The following is a 19,520-nucleotide window of genomic DNA, read 5'->3' on the forward strand; positions in this document are numbered from 1 at the left end:
TAGTGAAGGATTCTATGGGGAAAATATTAAACAATGCAGGAAGCATCAAAAGAAGATGGAAGGGATACACAGAGTCATTATACCAAAAAGAATTAGTCGATGTTCAACCATTTCAAGAGGTGGCACATGACCAGGAAGCGATGGTACTGAAGGAAGAAGTCCAAGCTGCTCTGAAGGCATTGGTGAAAAGCAAGGCTCCACAAATGAATGGAATATCAATTGAGATGTTTCAACAAAGGGATGCAGCGCTGGAGGTGCTCACTTGTCTATGACAAGAAATATGGAAGACAGCTTCCTGGCCAACTGACTGGAAGAGATCCATATTTATGCTGATTCCCAAGAAAGGTGATCCAACCAAATGTGGAAATTATAGAACAATGTCATTAACATCACGTGCAAGCAAAATTTTGTTGAAGATCATTCAAAAACAGCTGCAGCAGTATATCGACAGGGAACTGCCAGAAATTCAGGCCGGTTTCAGAAGAGGACGTGGAACTAGAGATATCATTGATGTCAGATGGATCCTGGCTGGAAGTAGAGACTACCAGAAGGATGTCTATCTGTGTTTTATTGACTATGTAAAGGCATTCGACTGTAGGGATCATAACAAATTATGGATAACATTGCGAAGAATGAGAATTCCAGAACACTTAATTGTGCTCATGAGGAACTTTTACATAGATCAAGAGGCAGTTGTTCGGACAGAACAAGGGGATACTGATTGGTTTAAAGTCAGGAAAGGTGTGTGTCAGGGTTGTATTCTTTCACCATACTTATTCAGTCTGTATGCTGAGCAAATAATCCAAGAAGCTGGACTATATGAAGAAGAACAGGGCATCAGGATTGGAGGAAGACTCATTAACAACCTGCGTTATGCAGATGACACAACCTTGCTTGCTGTAAGTGAAGAGGACTTGAAGCACTTACTAATGAGGATCAAAGACCACAGCCTTCAGTATGGGTTACACCTCAACATAAAGAAAACAAAAATCCTCACAATTGGACCAATGAGCAACATCATGATAAACGGAGAAAAGATTGAAGTTGTCAAGGATTTCTTTTTACTTGGATCCACAATCAACAGCCATGGAAGCAGCAGACAAGAAATCCAAAGACGCATTGCACTGGGCAAATTTGCTGCAAAGGGCCTCTTCAAAGTGTTGAAGAGCAAAGATGTCACCCTGGAGACTAAGGTGCGCCTGACCCAAGCCATGGTATTTTCAATCACATCATATGCATGTGAAAGCTGGGCAATGAGTAAGGAAGACCGAAGAAGAATTGACGCTTTTGAATTGTGGTGTTGGTGAAGAATAATGAATATACCATGGACTGCCAAAAGAACGAACAAATCTGTTGTGGAACAAGTGCGGTCAGAATGCTCCTTAGGGGCAAGGATGGCGAGACTGTGTCTTACATAGTTTGGACATGTTGTCAGCAGGGATGAGTCCCTGGAGAAGGACATCATGCATGGCAGAGTATAGGGTCAGTGGAAAAGTGGAAGACCCTCAACGAGGTGGATTGACACAGTGGTTGCAACAATGAGCTCAAGCATCACAACCATTGTAAGGATGGTTCAGGGCCGGGCAGTGTTTCGTTTTGTTGTGCATAGGGTCGCTATGAGTAGGAACCAACTCGACGGCACCTAACAACAACAACAGTGTATAAATTTGACGCTGAGTTCATCCACATAGTACCACATGAATCAAATATCATTAAACAGATGTTTTGTTAAGAATGCAGGTTCCTGGATATCATTTATATCAGTAGGTTTGGCATGAGGCCTAGAAATCTGCATTTTTAGACAACTCCTCAGACCACTCTTAGTGATTCTCGTTGTCATTATTTCTAAATTCACTCTAATAAAATCTTTGTTTTGCAGTTTTTCTCAAGTGTTTGGTTTTTTAATTTCCAAGTGTTTGGATTTTTTACTTACATTTTCATTATTAATATCCAGGTTTATTCTATTGAGGTTAAAGAAGGTGGCCTGTAACATTTTCTTATTTTTCTCTTTAGTTTTTTGAGAAATTTAAAAATATAAAAAATATAAACAGTATTTATTATAAGAAATACTCATATTCCCACTACCTAGAATTAACTATTGCTGATATTTTGCCATATTCACTTCCACTCTAAAAATGAAACACATTTTTACAAATTTAATTCAAGATCCGTTTAATCACTATCCTCTATGCTGTTCCATTTCCTTCTCCTTGTGGGAAACTACCGGTGCAATTTTTGTATAAATCACTCAAATATACTTCTTTTTTTGAATAATAATTTTTGTGTTTTCTGTGAAGATTTACACATAAGCTTAGATTGTCATTCAACAATTTCTACACAAGTTGTTCAGTGACATTGGTTACATTTTTCGTAATGCGTGAACATTCTCATATTTCCATTCTGGTTGTCCTGTTTCCATTAATCTAGTTTCCTTGCCCCTTACATTCTCATCTTTGTTTTAAAGTTATTGTTGACCTTTGGTCTCATGTAGGTGGCTTTTTAAAAGAGCACCGTACCTAGTGGTGGCATTCACTACTTTTTTTTAGCCAATTTGTTATTTAGCTACAAGGAGACTTCAAGGATTAGTTTTGGTTCAAGGTTTGAGGAGTAACTCAGTACAATACACTCGAGGAGTCCTCCAGTCTCAACCAGTCCAGTGGATTTTTTTTTCTAGGAATTTGCGTTTCTGTTCCACATTTTTCTCCCATTCTATCATGGCCCTGATTAGAATTGCTGGTAATGGCAGTCCAGCACCATCTAGCTCTTCTGGTCTCAGGGTAGATGAGGCTGTGTTTTATGTAGACTATTTGTCCCATAGACAAGTTTCTGTTTTGAGTTTTGGGTTTCCTTCTTTCTCTTTTGCTCCGCACAAGTAGAGGCCAATAATTGTATCTTAGATGGCCGTTCACAAGCTTTTAAGACCCCAGGCACTACTCACCAAACTAGGGTTTAGAACATAACTTTATGAATTATATTATGCCAATTGACTGAGATGTCCCATGGGACTACAGTCCTAATCCTTCAAATCCAGAAATCTAATCCCCCAAAGATATTTGTTTATGTGTAAAAAGTATCAGTAACTGTGCCACCTATGTGCTTTATTATATATATGAATGTATGTGCATACAGTCACACAGATTCATACACATATGCAAACTCCTATATATACACATATATATACCCATACATAAATATGGAGCCCTAGTGGCTCAGTGGTTAAGCACTCAGCTGCTAACCAGAAGGTTGGCAGTTCGAACCCACCAGCAGCTACAAGGTAGAAAGATGTGGCAGTCTGCTTCTATAAAGAATTTACAGCTTTGGAAACCCTATGGAGAAGTTCTACTCTGTCGTATAGGGTCACTATGAGTCAGAATCTAGTGGAATATGTGGCAATGGGTTTGGTTTTTTTTTTTGGTGTTATACACAAATATGCCTACATACATACATATATACCAGCACATATATTTTTTGGTTGTTTTTACTGTTGTTTCAAAAATTATACATGCAGTAGCAATTACCAGTATTTCCTTTTTATTTGTGTACTTTTTAATGACATTGTTTAATTTTGTCAAGCTGTGTACAGTTCACTCTCATTTGGTATTACCTTTTCCTTCACCAAAAAAAAAACAGGTATCTACTACCTATAGAGTAAATCTCGACCCCCCCCACCCCCCCGCCTCTTGCCTCCCATCCCTGGTAACCACTAATGTGCATTGGTTTCTGTTTATTTACTTGTTCGTGTCATTTTATAAAAGTGAGAACATACAGTATTTACTGTTTTGTGATTGGCTTATTTCACTCAACATAACATCCTTCAGGTTCATCCATCTTCCAAGATGTTTTAGGAACTCATTTTTCTTTATCACCGAGTAGTATTCCATGTTCTGTACATACCACATTTTACTTATGCATTCATCCTTTGATGGGCACTTAGGTTGTTTCCATCTTTTTGCTATTGTAAATACCATATTTTTATGCCCTCCGCCCACCCCCACCCCCCTCCAGACACCCTCACAAGGGCAAGCCAAGCCAGTCCTCTTCCACTTGTTGCTGCAAAAAAAATTAGCATAGCATGCTTTTGAAAATACCTGGGGTGGGGGAGAAGGGAGGGAGGGCGAGGCCAGCAAAAAAAACACGGAAGGCACAAGTTATTTGAGTAAAAATGCTGTATGTGCTATGATGAATACAGTTGTGCATATGTCTGTTTGTGTCACTGCTATTAGATCCCTAGTGTATATACCTAGGAGTGGAATTGCTGGGTATATGGCAGCTCTACCTCCAGTTTTTTGAGGAACTGCCAGGCTGTTTTTCCCAATGGCTGTGCCTTTTTGAATTCCCAATAGCAGTGGATGAGGGTTCCAATTTCTACACATCGCTTCCAATTTCTACACATCGCTTCCAATCTAGTATACTTTCAATAATTTCACATACACATGAATTCATCTATAAACACCTAGAGTATTGTTTTTCATGTGCTAGTTAGTTTTCAGAAACCCTGGTGGCATAGTGGTTAAGTGCTACCGCTGCTAACCAAAAAGTCAGCAGTTCCAACCCACCATGTGTTCCTTGGAATCTCTATGGGGCAGTTCTACTCTGTCCTTTAGGCCACTATGAGTCGGAATCGACTGGACGGCAATGGGTTTTTGGGTAATTAGGTTTCTGAGATTTATACATATTGGAACATTTAGATCTGGTTCATTTCTTTTACTTACTGTATACTATTAATCATATTCATCATACTATGTTAACCCATTCCCGATTTATGGACATTAGGCACCATATTTTTTTTTCTTTGTCTTGAGATTTATTAAGGTATCTGTGGCCTAATGACTTCAAATGTTGTTACATACTCTTTGGATACTAGCGTAAAAATATTTCTATATACGATTTTTATATCAGAGTTAGATATTTATACATAAATTTGAAATTATTTCTTTTGTTATTCAAGTTCTCTTTCTCAGCACTGCTACATCTTTATTTCTCCAACTTAATCTGTAAAGAAGTTAGGTAAATGTGTTAATGTATGCCACTACAATTTTGTGCCTGTGAATTTCGACCTATAACCTATCCCCGAAATAACTTTCTGATTTTCAAAAAGTTATACATCCAGTGCCTACTTGTAAAAGCCATCAGAAAACTGAAAATCTTATAAGAAGATAAGAATTGTACATAATTTCAGCATTCAGTAATAAGCATCATTAACATATCAGTGTACAGACCGTCCCCAGGTTACAAAAAAGATCTGTTGTAAGTGTGTCTTTAAGTCCAATTTTTAAGTAAGTCAGAACAGGTACATGTATGGTTCTTATTTAGCGTCAGTTAGTAAAATGTTTGTCTTAGTATATAGTATATATTGCACTTTTTTATGCATATAAAAGACTTAAAAAACACTTCCAAACCCACAATGTTTTCATGAGTATCACAAAGTAGTGCCTGCGTTTCTGTGATTACAAACCATTGTATGTATTTAACTCAAATTTTTAATATAATAGGGTTTATGGCAGTCCATTCTTAAGTAGGAGTTGTCAGTAGGTTAGCCATTCTAATGCGGGGACTGCCTGTATAGTGTCTGACTTACTTTTATACATACACATACAGTTTACATACACAAACTATTCAAAACTTTATTTTAAAAGAAAAGTGTCTTTATTGTATTTTTGGTATTAAAATGTACATTCTTGTAAAAATTTTAACTATAGAAATACATAAAGTGAAAATAGTCTAGGATCTCCCTATAACTAATGTCTGTTTCACTCAGGATTAAAGATTGTTTATATCATATAAATAGTCATTTCTAAAAAACATGATGCGTATGATTTTATTGTAATATCATCATACATTTGACCATTTCTGTGTAAAGGCACTGTCTTTTTTAAATAATAATTTTATACATGTGTATTTTTGCATCGTTATCTGATTATTTTCTTAGCCCAGGTCTCTAGTTGATGCATTTCTAAATAAAGGTGGACATATTTAAAATGCTGATCGTATTTTTAAATAACTGTAAAAGGATTATAACAATTCACAGCATGAAAGTGCATTTTCTCAACTCCCTGCCAATGGTAAGGTTTATTTTTCTTCTTAGCCAACAAAAGCCAAAAATGGGATTTCATTGTTTTAATATCAATTTCATTGATTGCTAGTGAGTTTGATCATTCTTTTCTGTCTGTTGTCCCTTTGCACTTCTTATGTAAAACGCGTGCTCTTGCCCAGTCTTCTCCCCTTCCCCCATTAGCGAGTGTTCCTCTTTTCCTTTGTCAGAGTTCTTTATTATTCCTTTTTCGTCTTTTGCAGAGACTCTTGGATTCAGGCTTTCCATCTTAGATTCCGACTCAGAGCGACCCCATAGGGTTTCCAACGCTATAAATCTCTACGGAAGCCGACGGCCACATCTTTCCTGTAGTGGCTGGTGGTTTCGAACTTCCGACCTTTTGGTTAGCAGCCAAGCGCTTTAACCACTGCGTCATCAGGGCTTCTTTTATTGCCTTACAGACTGCTAATATATATTCTCCGTTTGTCTTCTAATGTCCTTTACAGACACTTACTTCCTTCACTCCCTCCCTCCCACCCTTCCACTCTCCTCTTCTCCCTCTCCTTCTTCCGCTTTCTTCCCCTCTCCTTCTCTCCCTCTCTGCCCCTCTCTCCCTCTCTCCCCTTCAGTACAGAAGTTTTTAATTTCGACCGAGTCAATTCTATCAATCTAGGCCTGGCAACGTCAACTGGGCGTGTGGGGGGGGGGAGGCGGGCTTAGAGCTGGGGGAGGGGAAGGGGCGGGGAGGAGCGGGCGGAGCAGTTTGCAGGAGCTGCTGGGAGTGCGCGCGGTGGGATCACACGGCGGCTGCTGAGGCTCAGAGCCCTGAACGCGGATATCTCGGCCCGCGGCCTACGCCAGCCCTCTCACCACCACCACCGGAGGACCAGGGAACCGCAGCCTTCAACTCAGAGGTACGGTGCTAAGCGCTCCCCACACGGTCCGGCCTAGCCTGCTGTGGCGGCGCCTCCTTCTTTCTTCCCTCGCTCTCTCGCTCACCAGCCCGCGCCTTCCCTGCCTGCCTGCGTCACCGCGGCCGCCATGGCTGAGAACGGCGAGAGCAACGGCCTCCCGCACCCCTCCCGCGGCCCTGCTGCGGCCCAAGGCTCGGCCACTGCCGCCGCGGAACCCAAAATCATCAAAGTCACTGTGAAGACCCCCAAAGAGAAAGAGGAGTTCGCGGTGCCCGAGAATAGCTCGGTCCAGCAGTTTAAGGAAGCGATTTCAAAACGCTTCAAATCCCAAACCGACCAGCTAGTGCTGATTTTTGCCGGAAAAATCTTAAAAGATCAAGATACCTTGATCCAGCACGGCATCCATGATGGACTGACTGTTCACCTTGTCATCAAAAGCCAGAACCGACCTCAGGGCCAGTCCACGCAGCCTAGCAATGCCGCGGGAACTAATACTACCACGGCATCGACTCCCCGGAGTAACTCCACACCGATTTCCACAAATAGCAACCCATTTGGGTTGGGGAACCTGGGAGGACTTGCGAGCCTTAGCAGCCTGGGCTTGAGCTCGACCAACTTCTCTGAGCTCCAGAGCCAGATGCAGCAGCAGCTCTTGTCCAGCCCTGAGATGATGATCCAAATCATGGAAAATCCCTTTGTTCAGAGCATGCTTTCGAACCCCGATCTGATGAGGCAGCTTATTATGGCCAACCCACAGATGCAACAGTTGATTCAGAGAAACCCAGAAATAAGTCACCTGCTTAACAACCCAGATATAATGAGGCAGACCCTTGAAATCGCCAGGAATCCAGCCATGATGCAAGAAATGATGAGAAATCAAGACCTGGCTCTGAGCAATCTCGAAAGCATCCCAGGTGGCTACAATGCTCTGAGGCGCATGTACACTGACATTCAAGAACCTATGCTGAATGCTGCACAGGAGCAGTTTGGGGGTAATCCGTTTGCCTCGGTGGGGAGCAGTTCCTCCTCCGGGGAAGGTACACAGCCTTCCCGCACAGAAAATCGAGATCCACTACCCAACCCATGGGCGCCACCACAGGCTACTCCGAGTTCTGCGACCACCAATACCACTACAAGCAGTGGGAGTGGATCTGGCAGTAGCTCCAGCAATACTACTGGGAACACAGTGGCTGCAGCCAATTATGTCGCCAGCGTCTTCAGTACCCCAGGAATGCAGAGTCTGCTGCAACAGATAACTGAAAACCCCCAGCTGATCCAGAATATGCTGTCTGCACCCTACATGAGAAGCATGATGCAGTCCCTGAGCCAGAATCCAGATCTGGCTGCACAGATGATGCTGAATAATCCGCTGTTTGCTGCAAATCCTCAGCTGCAGGAGCAGATGCGTCCACAACTCCCAGGTTTCCTGCAGCAGATGCAGAATCCAGACACGCTAGCAGCCATGTCAAACCCAAGAGCAATGCAAGCTTTAATGCAGATCCAACAGGGTCTGCAGACATTAGCCACAGAAGCACCTGGCCTCATTCCAAGCTTCACTCCAGGTGTGGGGGTGGGGGTGCTAGGAACTGCCATAGGTCCTGTAGGCCCAGTCACTCCCATAGGCCCTATAAGCCCCATAGTCCCATTTACCCCCATAGGCCCCATTGGGCCCATAGGACCCACTGGCCCCGCAGGACCCCCTGGCCCCGCTGGCTCTGGTGGCCCTGCTGGCTCTGGTGGCCATACTGGGTCCACGGTGTCTAGCTCTGCACCCAGTGAAACCACGAGTCCAACATCAGAACCTGGACCAAACCAGCAGTTCATTCAGCAGATGGTGCAGGCTCTGGCTGGAGCAAATACTCCACAGCTGCCGAATCCAGAAGTCAGATTTCAGCAACAACTGGAACAGCTCAACGCAATGGGGTTTTTAAACCGTGAAGCAAACTTGCAGGCTCTTATAGCAACAGGAGGCGACATCAATGCAGCAATTGAGAGGCTGCTGGGCTCCCAGCCATCCTAATTACATTTCTGTACCTTGAAAAAAAACGTATCTTATTTTTGATAATGGCTCTTAAATCTTTAAACACACACCCGTGCTTTACTTTCATTTTGATTCTTTTAAATCTATCTAGTTATAAATCTAATATGATGCATTTTAAGGTGGAGTCCCTTCCCTTTCCTTCCCTTTTTCCTTCTGTTTCCTTCCTTCTCTGTTGTGAATGGTGGGAATCAATACTGTTTCACTCAGAAGTGCTGCATGCAAACACTTCTTTTTACTCTGCATTTATTGTGATTTTTGGAAACAGGTATCAACCTTCACAGTTGGGTGAGCAAGTTTTGTCCTACAGATGTCCAGTTTATTTGCATTTTAAACATTAGCCTGTGATAGTAATTTAATGTGAGATGAAGATATTAGAAGCAAATTATTTGAAGCACTCTAATTTGTGGTATAATATTGCTTATTGTGAGTTTGGCATGTATTTTTGCTAGAAAAATGCTGTAAGATTTATACCACTTACCTTTTTTGCTATATTTGTACACAGTACAGTAAGCACAATTGGAACTGTGCATCTTTTAGAGATTGCAATAGACTGAGCAGAATATGTGTAACCAAAATGAGAAAGAATAAATATTTCTGAAACTAAGTCTCCCAATTTTGTAGAATCTTACAGCATCTTTGATGAACTCAGTGAAAATGTTGGCTAGGCAAGTTCAGTTAAAATATAGTAGAAATGTTTATCCTGGTTATCTCTAAGTATACATTTAATTGTACAGAAAACTGTCAGTGTAACATTGTGTCAGCACTTACAGATTGTATATGATCTTAATCTTTGTGCAACCTGAAGGATCAGTGTAGTAATGCCAGGAAAGTGCTTTTCACCTAAGGCTTTCTTCTCAGCTTCTTCGATAAAGAGACCCTAATATGCATTTTGATTTGTAATTGGAAATGTAACTTTTCCTGAAAGTGTCATGTGGTGTTTGAATTACTTCTAACTGATATGTATAAAGGAAACTGTATCTTTTGACTTTATCAGTTATTTCTCTTGTGCACAGGGAAAATGCGTAAAAAATGACTAAAAAAATAATAAAATAATAAAAAATGGATAAATCCTTTCCTTTTTGCCTTCTGGCCTTAGGATCATGTTTTGAAGGGTTGCCCACCTCAAGGTTCTGTAAATCTTATCCTATATTTCTTTCTTTAACTTATCATTTTATTTAAAAAAAAAATTATTTTTGGGCCAAATGGAATTATTTTGATGTACAAGCCACCTTATTGCCATCCAGTTGATTCTGACTTACAGGACTCTGTAGGACAGAGTAGAACTGACCCCATAGGGCTTCTAAGGCTGTAATCTTCGTGGAAGCAGACTGCCACATCTTTTCTCCCTCAGAGTGGCTGGTGGATTCAAACCACCCACCTTTTGGTTGGCAGATGAGCGCTTAACCACTGCACCACCAGGGATCCTGATGTATAGATTTAGGTATTCTAACTCTTTTTCCCCAAAGGATTAGCCTGCTATTAGCCGGTAGTTCATCTCCTTCCATTTGAACTTTCATTTGTATATATATATATACATTTTTTATACATTTAATACACTTTATATAAAGTGTATGTATATATACACTTTATTCTGTGTTTGTATTCTTTTTAGTATCACTGAACTATCTGAGTAAGTCATCTGAGTAGCCTGAGTACATCAGCCTCTAGTTATTAGAAATAAGACTTCATATCTTGAGTCTTCCTCTTGATCAATTTTTTTTCATAATTTTCTGATGATCCTGACGTGTTTATTTTAACCGATGAACTTTACAGTTAATAGATCCCCCCCAAAAAATAAATTGGAAATTTGGTTATTGCCTCAAATTGATAAGATGTTGAGAACAGAATTGCAATTCTTTCCAGAAACACAGTATGTTGCCTCCATTTTAAAAAGCTTTTTACATCCTTCAAGAAAGTTTTAAGTCCTGTATAATTATTGATACTGTGAGTGGGAGCCCTTACTCATTGTGTTACCTATATGATCATGGTTGGAGAGGAATTTATTTTCATAGATTAAAATTAGACAATTTATTAAAGTATTAATATATTAATTTCAAAGGTATTCAGTTGATCCTTTTGGATTTTCTAATAGGCAATCATATATCAATGATAAGTTATAATACTATGTTCTTTGCAGAATTTATGACAGTTTCTGACTGCATGGCTTAAACACTTCCAGAGTAGTGCTAAGTAATAAAGGTGGCAGCGGCATCCTTATCTTTTTTCTCATTTTAACCAGATTACGTTTGCTGCAACAATCCTAAATTGTGTTTTGTGAAACATCCTTCTGAGAGATGATTAAGCAATTAAGTTTGAAAAATGCTGTATACTACATATACTCTTTCTTTGAGATTTATTGTACAATAAATGTTGGCTAATGTTATTTTTTAATGAGTAAGTTCTTACAATTAAAAAAAACTGTTAACTTTTTAACTCAGCATTTCCCAAACTTACTTGAGTAAAGGACCACTTTTTTTCTTTTAAACACACCTAGTAATATTTGGCCTACCACTGTTCTTCAGAAAACCAACTTAGGAAATGGTGATTTATTACTTCACTGCTATATGGTGGTGAGTGTTTGAGATAATCACAAAGTCTGCTGTAATAAATTTTTAAATTTTAACGAAATGGATGATTTTACAGGAAAATACTAAAACCAACCAGAGGCATAAGAGAGCAATAAGTCAATAACCATAGGAGAACCTGAATGCTGTCTGAGGCCTGGCCCAGACAGTTTAGCAGGTAAATTAATTTCAAACATTCAAGAAACAGAAATCTTAATTTGCCAAATGTTTATCTATTTTTAATCTATTTTTGTTTTTCTCCCTGAAAAGATCCAAGTCTTTATTAATTCTAATGTTTCTCCACTTTCCAGCTCATAAATTTTTGTTTGTAACTTTAATTATTTTGGCTTCTTTTTTATTGCTTTTAACTGCTCTTCTTCGATCCTTTGCATAATGTAATTTTCTCCTATTATGTTGCAGGCCCTTTTTCCAGGCTCTGTTGGGTTTTTTGTTGCTGTTAGGCTTTCTTCACATACTATTTATCCATTTATTCATCATTGAGTCAAGAAAGGTATCTATGACCTGCTATCCATTCTCTCCAATAAGAGAATAGAGGTGATTTTCGTATTCTGTCACTGTTTGCTTGGTTGTCACCCCCTCCCCAGGCCTACACTGGACGGCTGGATGGTGTAAGTTTGGTCTAGCAGGGTCAGGTAGTAGGGAGCTAGGGCCAAGAATAACCCCAACAAGAAGATTTCACCTGTAGGCAGCTTTCCACATTTGCCCTTTTGACCTCTGCTTCAGGTATGTGGTATATGAATTCTCACCACTTGTGTGTGGTTGGGGGGGGGAAGTGATAATACAGCATTAAAACAAGCCCTGCTGCTGCAGTAAAGAGGAATTTTGTATCAGGTGGAGACCACCATGTTAGGTGAGTAATCACTTCAGGAGACACCTGTAATTGGATGTGGCTGAGCTGGCCCGCTGAGAGGAGGCAGCCTGCTCCAAGTCCTGATTTTCAGTGTCAAGATAGCAATAAGTGGGGTGCATGCAGGACAGGAACTAGTCCCAAAGCCAACTCTTCAGACAGGGATTGGACTGGACAGTGGGTTGGAGAGGGATGCTGGTGAGGAGGGAGCTTCTTGGATCAGGTGGACACTTGAGACTATGTTGGCATCTCCTCCCTGGAGGAGAGATGAGAGGGTGGGGGGGGGGTTAGAAGCTGGCGAAATGGACACGAATATAGAGAGTAGAGGGAGGGAGCGGGCTGTCTCATTAAGGGGAGAGCAACTGGGAGTATGTAGCAAGGTGTACTTAAGTTTTTGTGTGAGAGACTGACTTGATTTGTAAACTTTCACTTAAAGCACAATAAAAATTAAAAAAACAAAAAATGTAAGATCACAGTTTCTAGCCAATCTGTGAAAAGGTGAAGCTTTCAATGGTTTTGCCCATTGTGTAGTGTTAATATATACTGATGACTATGAAATGTTCTTCAGACTCAGGCAGACATGGCTGTGGCAGCAGGCTTGTCCGTTTTCCCATTCTTGCGTATTCTGAAATATTCTCTGAACTTGGGCAAACATGGCTGTGGTAGCATGCTTGACCGTTTTCCCACCTTTGTCTGCTCTGTAATAGTTCCTTGGATTTGGGCAGACATTAACTCTGGCAGCATGCATGTCCATTTCCCACTCTTGTCTTTTTGAATATATGCTGAATGAAACCTTTTTGATTTTGATGTTTTTTTACCCTACAACAATACAGTGAACTACTTAGTTTGAAGATAACAATTTTTTAAAATTTGAGTAACACTGTTAAAATGCCCTTCGAAGTGTTTGTAACAATTTACACTCTCCCCAGTAGAGGATGGAGGTTCACAACCGTTTTCCTACATTATTAAAAAAAAAATTCTTTTGCACTTTTGCCATACTGATGGGCAAAATGTTATTTTAATTTGCATTTCCCTGATAGCGATGAGGTTGAGCTTTAGTACATTTGTTCTTTGGCCCCTAAAGTTTCTTTTTCCATAAATTGTTTATTCATATCACTAGCCTTTATTTTAATTGAGTTGTCCTTTTATCAGTTGTATGAGCTCTCTGTATATTGTAGATTTTGATCTTTTGTATGTATACAGATAAAACCCACTGCCGTCGAGTCAATTCCAACTCATAGCAACCCTATAGGACAGAGTAGAACTGTACCATAGAGTTTCCAAAGAGTGCCTGGCGGATTCAAACTGCTGACCTCTTGGTTAGCAGCCGTAGCACGTAACCACTACACCACCAGGGTTTCCAATGTATATAGATACATATAGCAAATATTTTCTCCACCAATCTTGTCTTTTAGCTTTGTTTTTGATGTGTTTCTTGTAACAGAGCAGATCAGCAGTGAGAGAACAATGCATATGTGTGTTTAAGGACTTAAGACTTTAGAGTCAGACAGCCTGGGTTCAAACCCTGGCTCTACCACATTCTAGCTATGTGACATTATGAAAATTAAGCCCTACTTTCCCATCTGTAAAATGGATATCATAATCATATCTTTATTTTAGAGTTCGTCATGGATTGAATTGTGTCCCCCAAAAATATGTGTCAGCTAGGTTAGGCCATGATTCCCAGTATTGTGTGGTTGTCCTCAATTTTGTGATTATAATCTTATGTTAAAGAGGATTAAGGTGGGATTGTAACACCCTTACTAAGGTCACATCCCTGATCCAATGTAAAGGGAGTGTGGCCTGTACCACCTTTTATCTTACAAGAGATGAAATGAAAGGGAAACAAGCAGGGAGTGGGGACCTCATACCACCAAGAAAGCAGTGCCGGGAGCAGAGCGCATCCGTTGGACCCAGGGTTCCTGAGTGGAGGAGTTCCTAGTCCAGGGGAATATTGATGACAAGGACCTTCCTCCAGAGCCAATAGAGAAAGCCTTCCCCTGGAGCTGACACCCTGAATTTGGACTTCTAGCCTACTAGACTGTGAGAAAATAAATTTCTCTTTGTTAAAGCCAAAAAAAAAAAAAAGGGTGATTCCTGTCAGAACATAGCCCAGGGATTGGGGATAGGGTGTCAGGAGAGCCATTTGGCCTAAGTCTTAACAATTATTTGTGAAGGGACTCAAATTCACACTTTTGACATTATCCCCAAATGTATTGGTAACTCTAGCCACAGAGCCGGACTGACCTAAAGGAAAGATGTCCACACAGCTTAGATGTAAAAATTGTAAATTATATGGCAATTTCGATAACCCTAATTTGATATTATTTTACTTCAAAAATATACTGGGAAGCTTAAATAAAATGTAACCTCTAGAAAGAGAGGTTCTCATTCCAGTCTTTTCCACTGCCTGCCCCCACCTCCATTCTTGGCTCCTTTAAACTGGATAGTATTAGTGGGTTTCTGCCAGGATTTTCTTGATTTGTTGGGATATCACAGAGCATTCTGTCTCGGGGAAGGCAGTATCCTTCAATGTGGCCCCATCAGCATCATGTCTTACAGAAATTCCTTGAGCATTGTACTGCCCTCATTGCTTGTACAGGTTCCCCTTAATTTTTGTTTTCCTGGGACAACTTCTGTTGGTTTGTGGGAGGAAGGGCAAAAATTGGAGGCATGTTATGCTGCCATCTTCCCATAAGTCTGTTAGGAGACTCAGGGAAAAGCAATTTTCTAAAAATAGGAGAAGCATGATTTGACAGATGTCAGACTGGAGCCACCCCAAAGTACAAGCTTTGTCAGGTGGTGTATGCACTTGCCTACGCTTTCTACACTTTGATGATAGATAAAAACTCTAAGCCATCAAATTCAAAAGTTTGGGTAAGCCACCCTTAAATGAGGTTTTGTTTTGTTTTTTTGTCACAACATTCAAAGGCAACATATTTGATATATTGCAGTTCTGCCTGTATTGAGGTATCTGAACACAGATGTGGGATCTCTAAAACAGCATTTTCAAAATCCAACTTCAGAACCTCTTGACCCAATGTATAGATTAGCAAACTTATGGTAATTTCAGGAAAGATTCTATATTTCATTATTAAAAGTATAGCTGATAGACAGGAAAGAAAGAATAAAGATGAGTATTGAGCCCTAGTGTGGATTTCACGAGATTGTGTTGTCAGACTAAAGCAATTTTTCTGTTACACTGGGATAACAATAATAGCTAACATGTATTCACTGTTATGTTCAATTTTCATAACAACCTTATAAGGTAAAACTACTATGTTCCTCAGTTTACAGATGAGAAAATAGGTTAAAAGAGGTTAAGTAACTTGCCCAGCTTTGAGATTTCAGAGTGCAACCAGGACAATATACTGCTGCCCCATGATTTTGTCTCTTCATCTATCATAGAGATTTTATAATAAATTACATAGCTGGCCTTCCAGGCGTTTTTCAGTAGACACATTAAAAACCCATTGTCGTAGAGTCCATCCCCACTCAGACCCTATAGGACGGAGTAGAACTGCCCCATAGGGTTGTCAAGGCTGTAACTCTTTACCAGAGCCGAGTGCCACATCTTTCTCCCACAGAGTGGCTGGTGGGTTTGCACTGCCAAGCGCTTAACCACTGTGCCACCAGGGCTCCTTAGGAGACACATTAGCTGTTGTTAAATACATCTCTCCTGCTGTTCACCTTGGAGCCGATTATGTAAAAGTGCACATGTCAGAAGTAACTTTGTCACAAATCAATAACGGCCATTTGGAGTTTGCCTTTTTGACTTTCGAGTTGTGGCTAATACTTGCAACTGCTGTTCAATGCATCTGTCCACAGTGTCCTAATACATATTTCTCCAAATTGGCAATCACACAGGCCACTTGTCCTTCAGCTGCTCTGGAGGATGCCTGTTGTTGAGATGCCTCCAAGACCTCAGAAGCCAACAAACATTGTAAACCTCGTGAAGGCATTTGACAATTTCTTAGAATGTCCTTTACAATAAAATGGAGTAATATGAGCTAGATAATAATGATAACACAGTAGGAGGGTTAGTAATTTGAATTGACAGTGTTAAACAATGTATCAATCAACATGCACAGAGGTTTCCAATCTCAGCCCTGTTCCACTGAAGTTATTTTTCAGTGACTAGCATGAAAACAAACTAGCACACTCATCCCTATTGCAAATAGTATAGGCAGAGCAAATGCACTGGATGGCTCGAATATCCAAAAAGTTCTTAGGAGGCGGAGGAAAAAAATAGACACACCTAGTAGGATTATTGAGTAGGATCAAATATAAAGTCCTGCACTTGTATCAAAAATTCAGTTACCAAGGGTAAGTGGTTATATGTTTATTCAAATTGAGTCAGCCAAGTAAAGTTACAGCATTCACACATATGTAATAAAATCTTACTCTCCATTAATAGGGACATGATATCCAGAACAAGGAAGGCCTTTATTCTCTAATCGATAGTTTATGTTGGGAGGTACGGTTATTTCAGAGTGCCACAACTAAGACGAACACAGACAACCTGGAAAGCGACCAGGATGGTGATAGGTTTGCAAACATATACAGGAAAGAAATTAGTGAAAGGGTCAAGAATGCTTTAGTCTAAAGATTGCAGATTGTAGATGTTTTCTTCAAATAATTGAAGGCCTATCAAGTGGAAGAGGGATAACATTCACTTGGAATGGCTCCAGAAGGCAAATCAATTCAGATGTTATAAGAAGTCAGGATTTTTGCCTACTCTTAGGAACGTTTTAGCAATTGAAGAGGTCCTCCTCACTGGAGCTGTTTAAACAAGCCCACTTGGCAGAAATGTTTAAGAATGGTTTTATGGATTAAGTAAAATTTTAGATTAGAACACACTTAAGATTCCTGGGTCCCTGAGTGGTACAAATGGCGCAAATGGTTAAGTGCTCCACTGCTGGCCAAAATGTTAGCTTTTCGAACCTACCCAGAGATGCCTTGGATGTCAGGCTTGGCGATCTGCTTCTGAAATTTCACAAACTTGAAAAGCCTATGGAGCAGTTCTACTCTGCACACATGGGATTGCCTTGAGGCAGAATTGACTCAAAGGCAACTAATGACAAAAGATTCCTTCCAAATCTTATGTTCTCTCAATATATTTTCTAGCTTTCCACTAAGTTGCAAGATCTGGGGTCAGTCAAAGCTGTTCCAGAATAAAGTCATGTTTGAAAACTTCGATCCTGCGTTTCCTAGTTTGGTAAACAGCAACTCAGTAGTAGACTGCATGCATCTTGTCATTGTTGTTGTTAGGTGCTGTCAAGTCGGTTTATACTCATAGCAACCTTATGTACAACAGAACCAAACACTTCCCGGTCCTGACCACCCCCACTCTTGTTGCTATGCATGAGCTCATTGTTGCAGCTGCTGTGTCAATCCATCTCATTGAGAGTCTTCCTGTTTTTCACTGACCCTCTACCAAGCATGATGTCCTTCTCCAGGGACTGATCCCTCCTGACAACACTTCCAAAGTATGTGAGACATAGTCTCGCCATCCTTGCTTCTAAGGAGCATTCTGGTTGTACTTCTTCCAAGACAGATTTGTTTGTTCTTTTGGCAGTCCGTGGTATATTCGATATTCTTCGCCAATACCACAATTCAAAGGCATCAATTCTTCAGTCTTCCTTATTCATTGTCCAGCTTTCACATGTGTATGAAATGATTGAAAACACCATGGGTTGGATCAGGTGCACCTTAGTCTTCAAGGTGATGTCTTTGCTTTCTAACACTTTAGAAGAGATTTCTTGCAGCTGATTTGCCCAATGCAATGCGTCTTTTGATTTCTTGACTTCTGCTTCCATGGTGTTGGTTGTGGATCCAAGTAATATGAAATCCTTGACAGCTTCAATCAACATCTTACTTGACGTATAAAATCTAGGTAAATTCAATATTCATTTAATCTATTGATGCTAAATGTGGGCAAAGGACCCAAACTACAAGGTTTTAAACAAAATGTTACAAAGTGCTGAGAGCTTGGGAGGATAAAATAGGAGGGGTGCCTGAGGTCAAAGATTCTGTTTGAGGGTGAAGGTTATAAGGGTAGTCTCACCTTCTGTTTCTCTTGATATTCCCCTATCCCCTGTTATTCACAGTGGTTGTTAAGGGAAGGAGCTGAAACAGAGAGAATGTAAGATGTGATGGTCAGCTGTATTTAAAAAGTTTTTGTATGTAGTTTTTTGGTCAAAGTGATTCTTTGGGAGCAAAAACATGTTCATACCTTGCCTTAAATGACATTCAAGTGGGTGTCCTCACATCAAAGGACCTTAAGATTCTTAAGTTACTATGCTTTATCTTCTTTGTAAATTGCCCTAGGATTCCAAAGGGTATGGAGAAGAGCATCCTGCAGTCAGTGACAGGCTGAAGCACACATCAGATTCCTTACTCAAGGAATGTGAATTGAATCTCAATTATGTGTATGAGTGGGGAGTGTGTGTGTGTGTGTGTGTGTGTGAAAGAGAGAGAGAGAGAACTGGTTTTGCCAGCTAAATCAAGGTCCTCTCTACATAATCATACTGATGACCTGCACTCATCCAGTCATCCGTTCTCTGTGTAGATATTTTTCCTCTCCATGGGCCTTAAACTGGGTTGCCATGTATGTGACCAGAGGCCACTGGGGAAATTATCTCAGCCTTGTTGCTTCCCTAACAGGCTTGCTCCCATTTCTGGATCCATTTCCATGTCAAGAAGGTTTCAGCCTCAATGACTTTTTTTTTTTTAAATTTTAAAACAATTTTAGCTTTACAGAAATTTTTTGAATATAGTACAGAGTACTAAAGTCTGTACTTTATTTAGATTTCTTTAGTATTTACCTAATGTTCTTTTTCTTTGTTCCAGCATCTCATCTAGGATACTTCATTACATTTAGTCATCATGTCTCCTTAGGCTATTTTGTCTGTGGCAATTTCCCAGACTTTCCTTGTTTTTCATGACCTTGAGAGTTTTGAGGAGTACTGATGAGGTATTTTGTGGAATGTCCCTCAATTGGGATTTGTCTCATATTTTTCTCATTATTACACTGGGGTTATAGATTTTGGGGAGGAAGATTGCAGAGGCAAACTTCCATTTTCATCACATCATATCAAGG

General features: G+C 40.2%; 1 protein-coding gene and 1 long non-coding RNA gene across 2 annotated transcripts in view; both read left to right on the forward strand.

Moving 5' to 3' along the window:
- The window catches only part of LOC111747766 (uncharacterized), a 63,517-nt gene that overhangs the window by 18,409 nt on the left and 25,588 nt on the right, over nt 1–19,520 (forward strand). The window lies entirely within an intron of this gene.
- Nucleotides 6,798–14,513, forward strand: UBQLN2 (ubiquilin 2). The gene has a single exon (XM_010599922.3). The coding sequence runs from the start codon at nt 7,073–7,075 to the stop codon at nt 8,963–8,965; it is 1,893 nt and encodes a 630-aa protein (XP_010598224.1). The 5' UTR covers nt 6,798–7,072; the 3' UTR covers nt 8,966–14,513.

The sequence above is a fragment of the Loxodonta africana genome, chromosome X (assembly GCF_030014295.1).
Source record: "Loxodonta africana isolate mLoxAfr1 chromosome X, mLoxAfr1.hap2, whole genome shotgun sequence".
Lineage (NCBI taxonomy): Eukaryota > Metazoa > Chordata > Mammalia > Proboscidea > Elephantidae > Loxodonta > Loxodonta africana.

Bases quoted from the DNA above. Each gene is read 5' to 3' on its own strand.
- UBQLN2 (XM_010599922.3), top strand. From the start codon at position 7,073: ATGGCTGAGAACGGCGAGAGCAACGGCCTCCCGCACCCCTCCCGCGGC.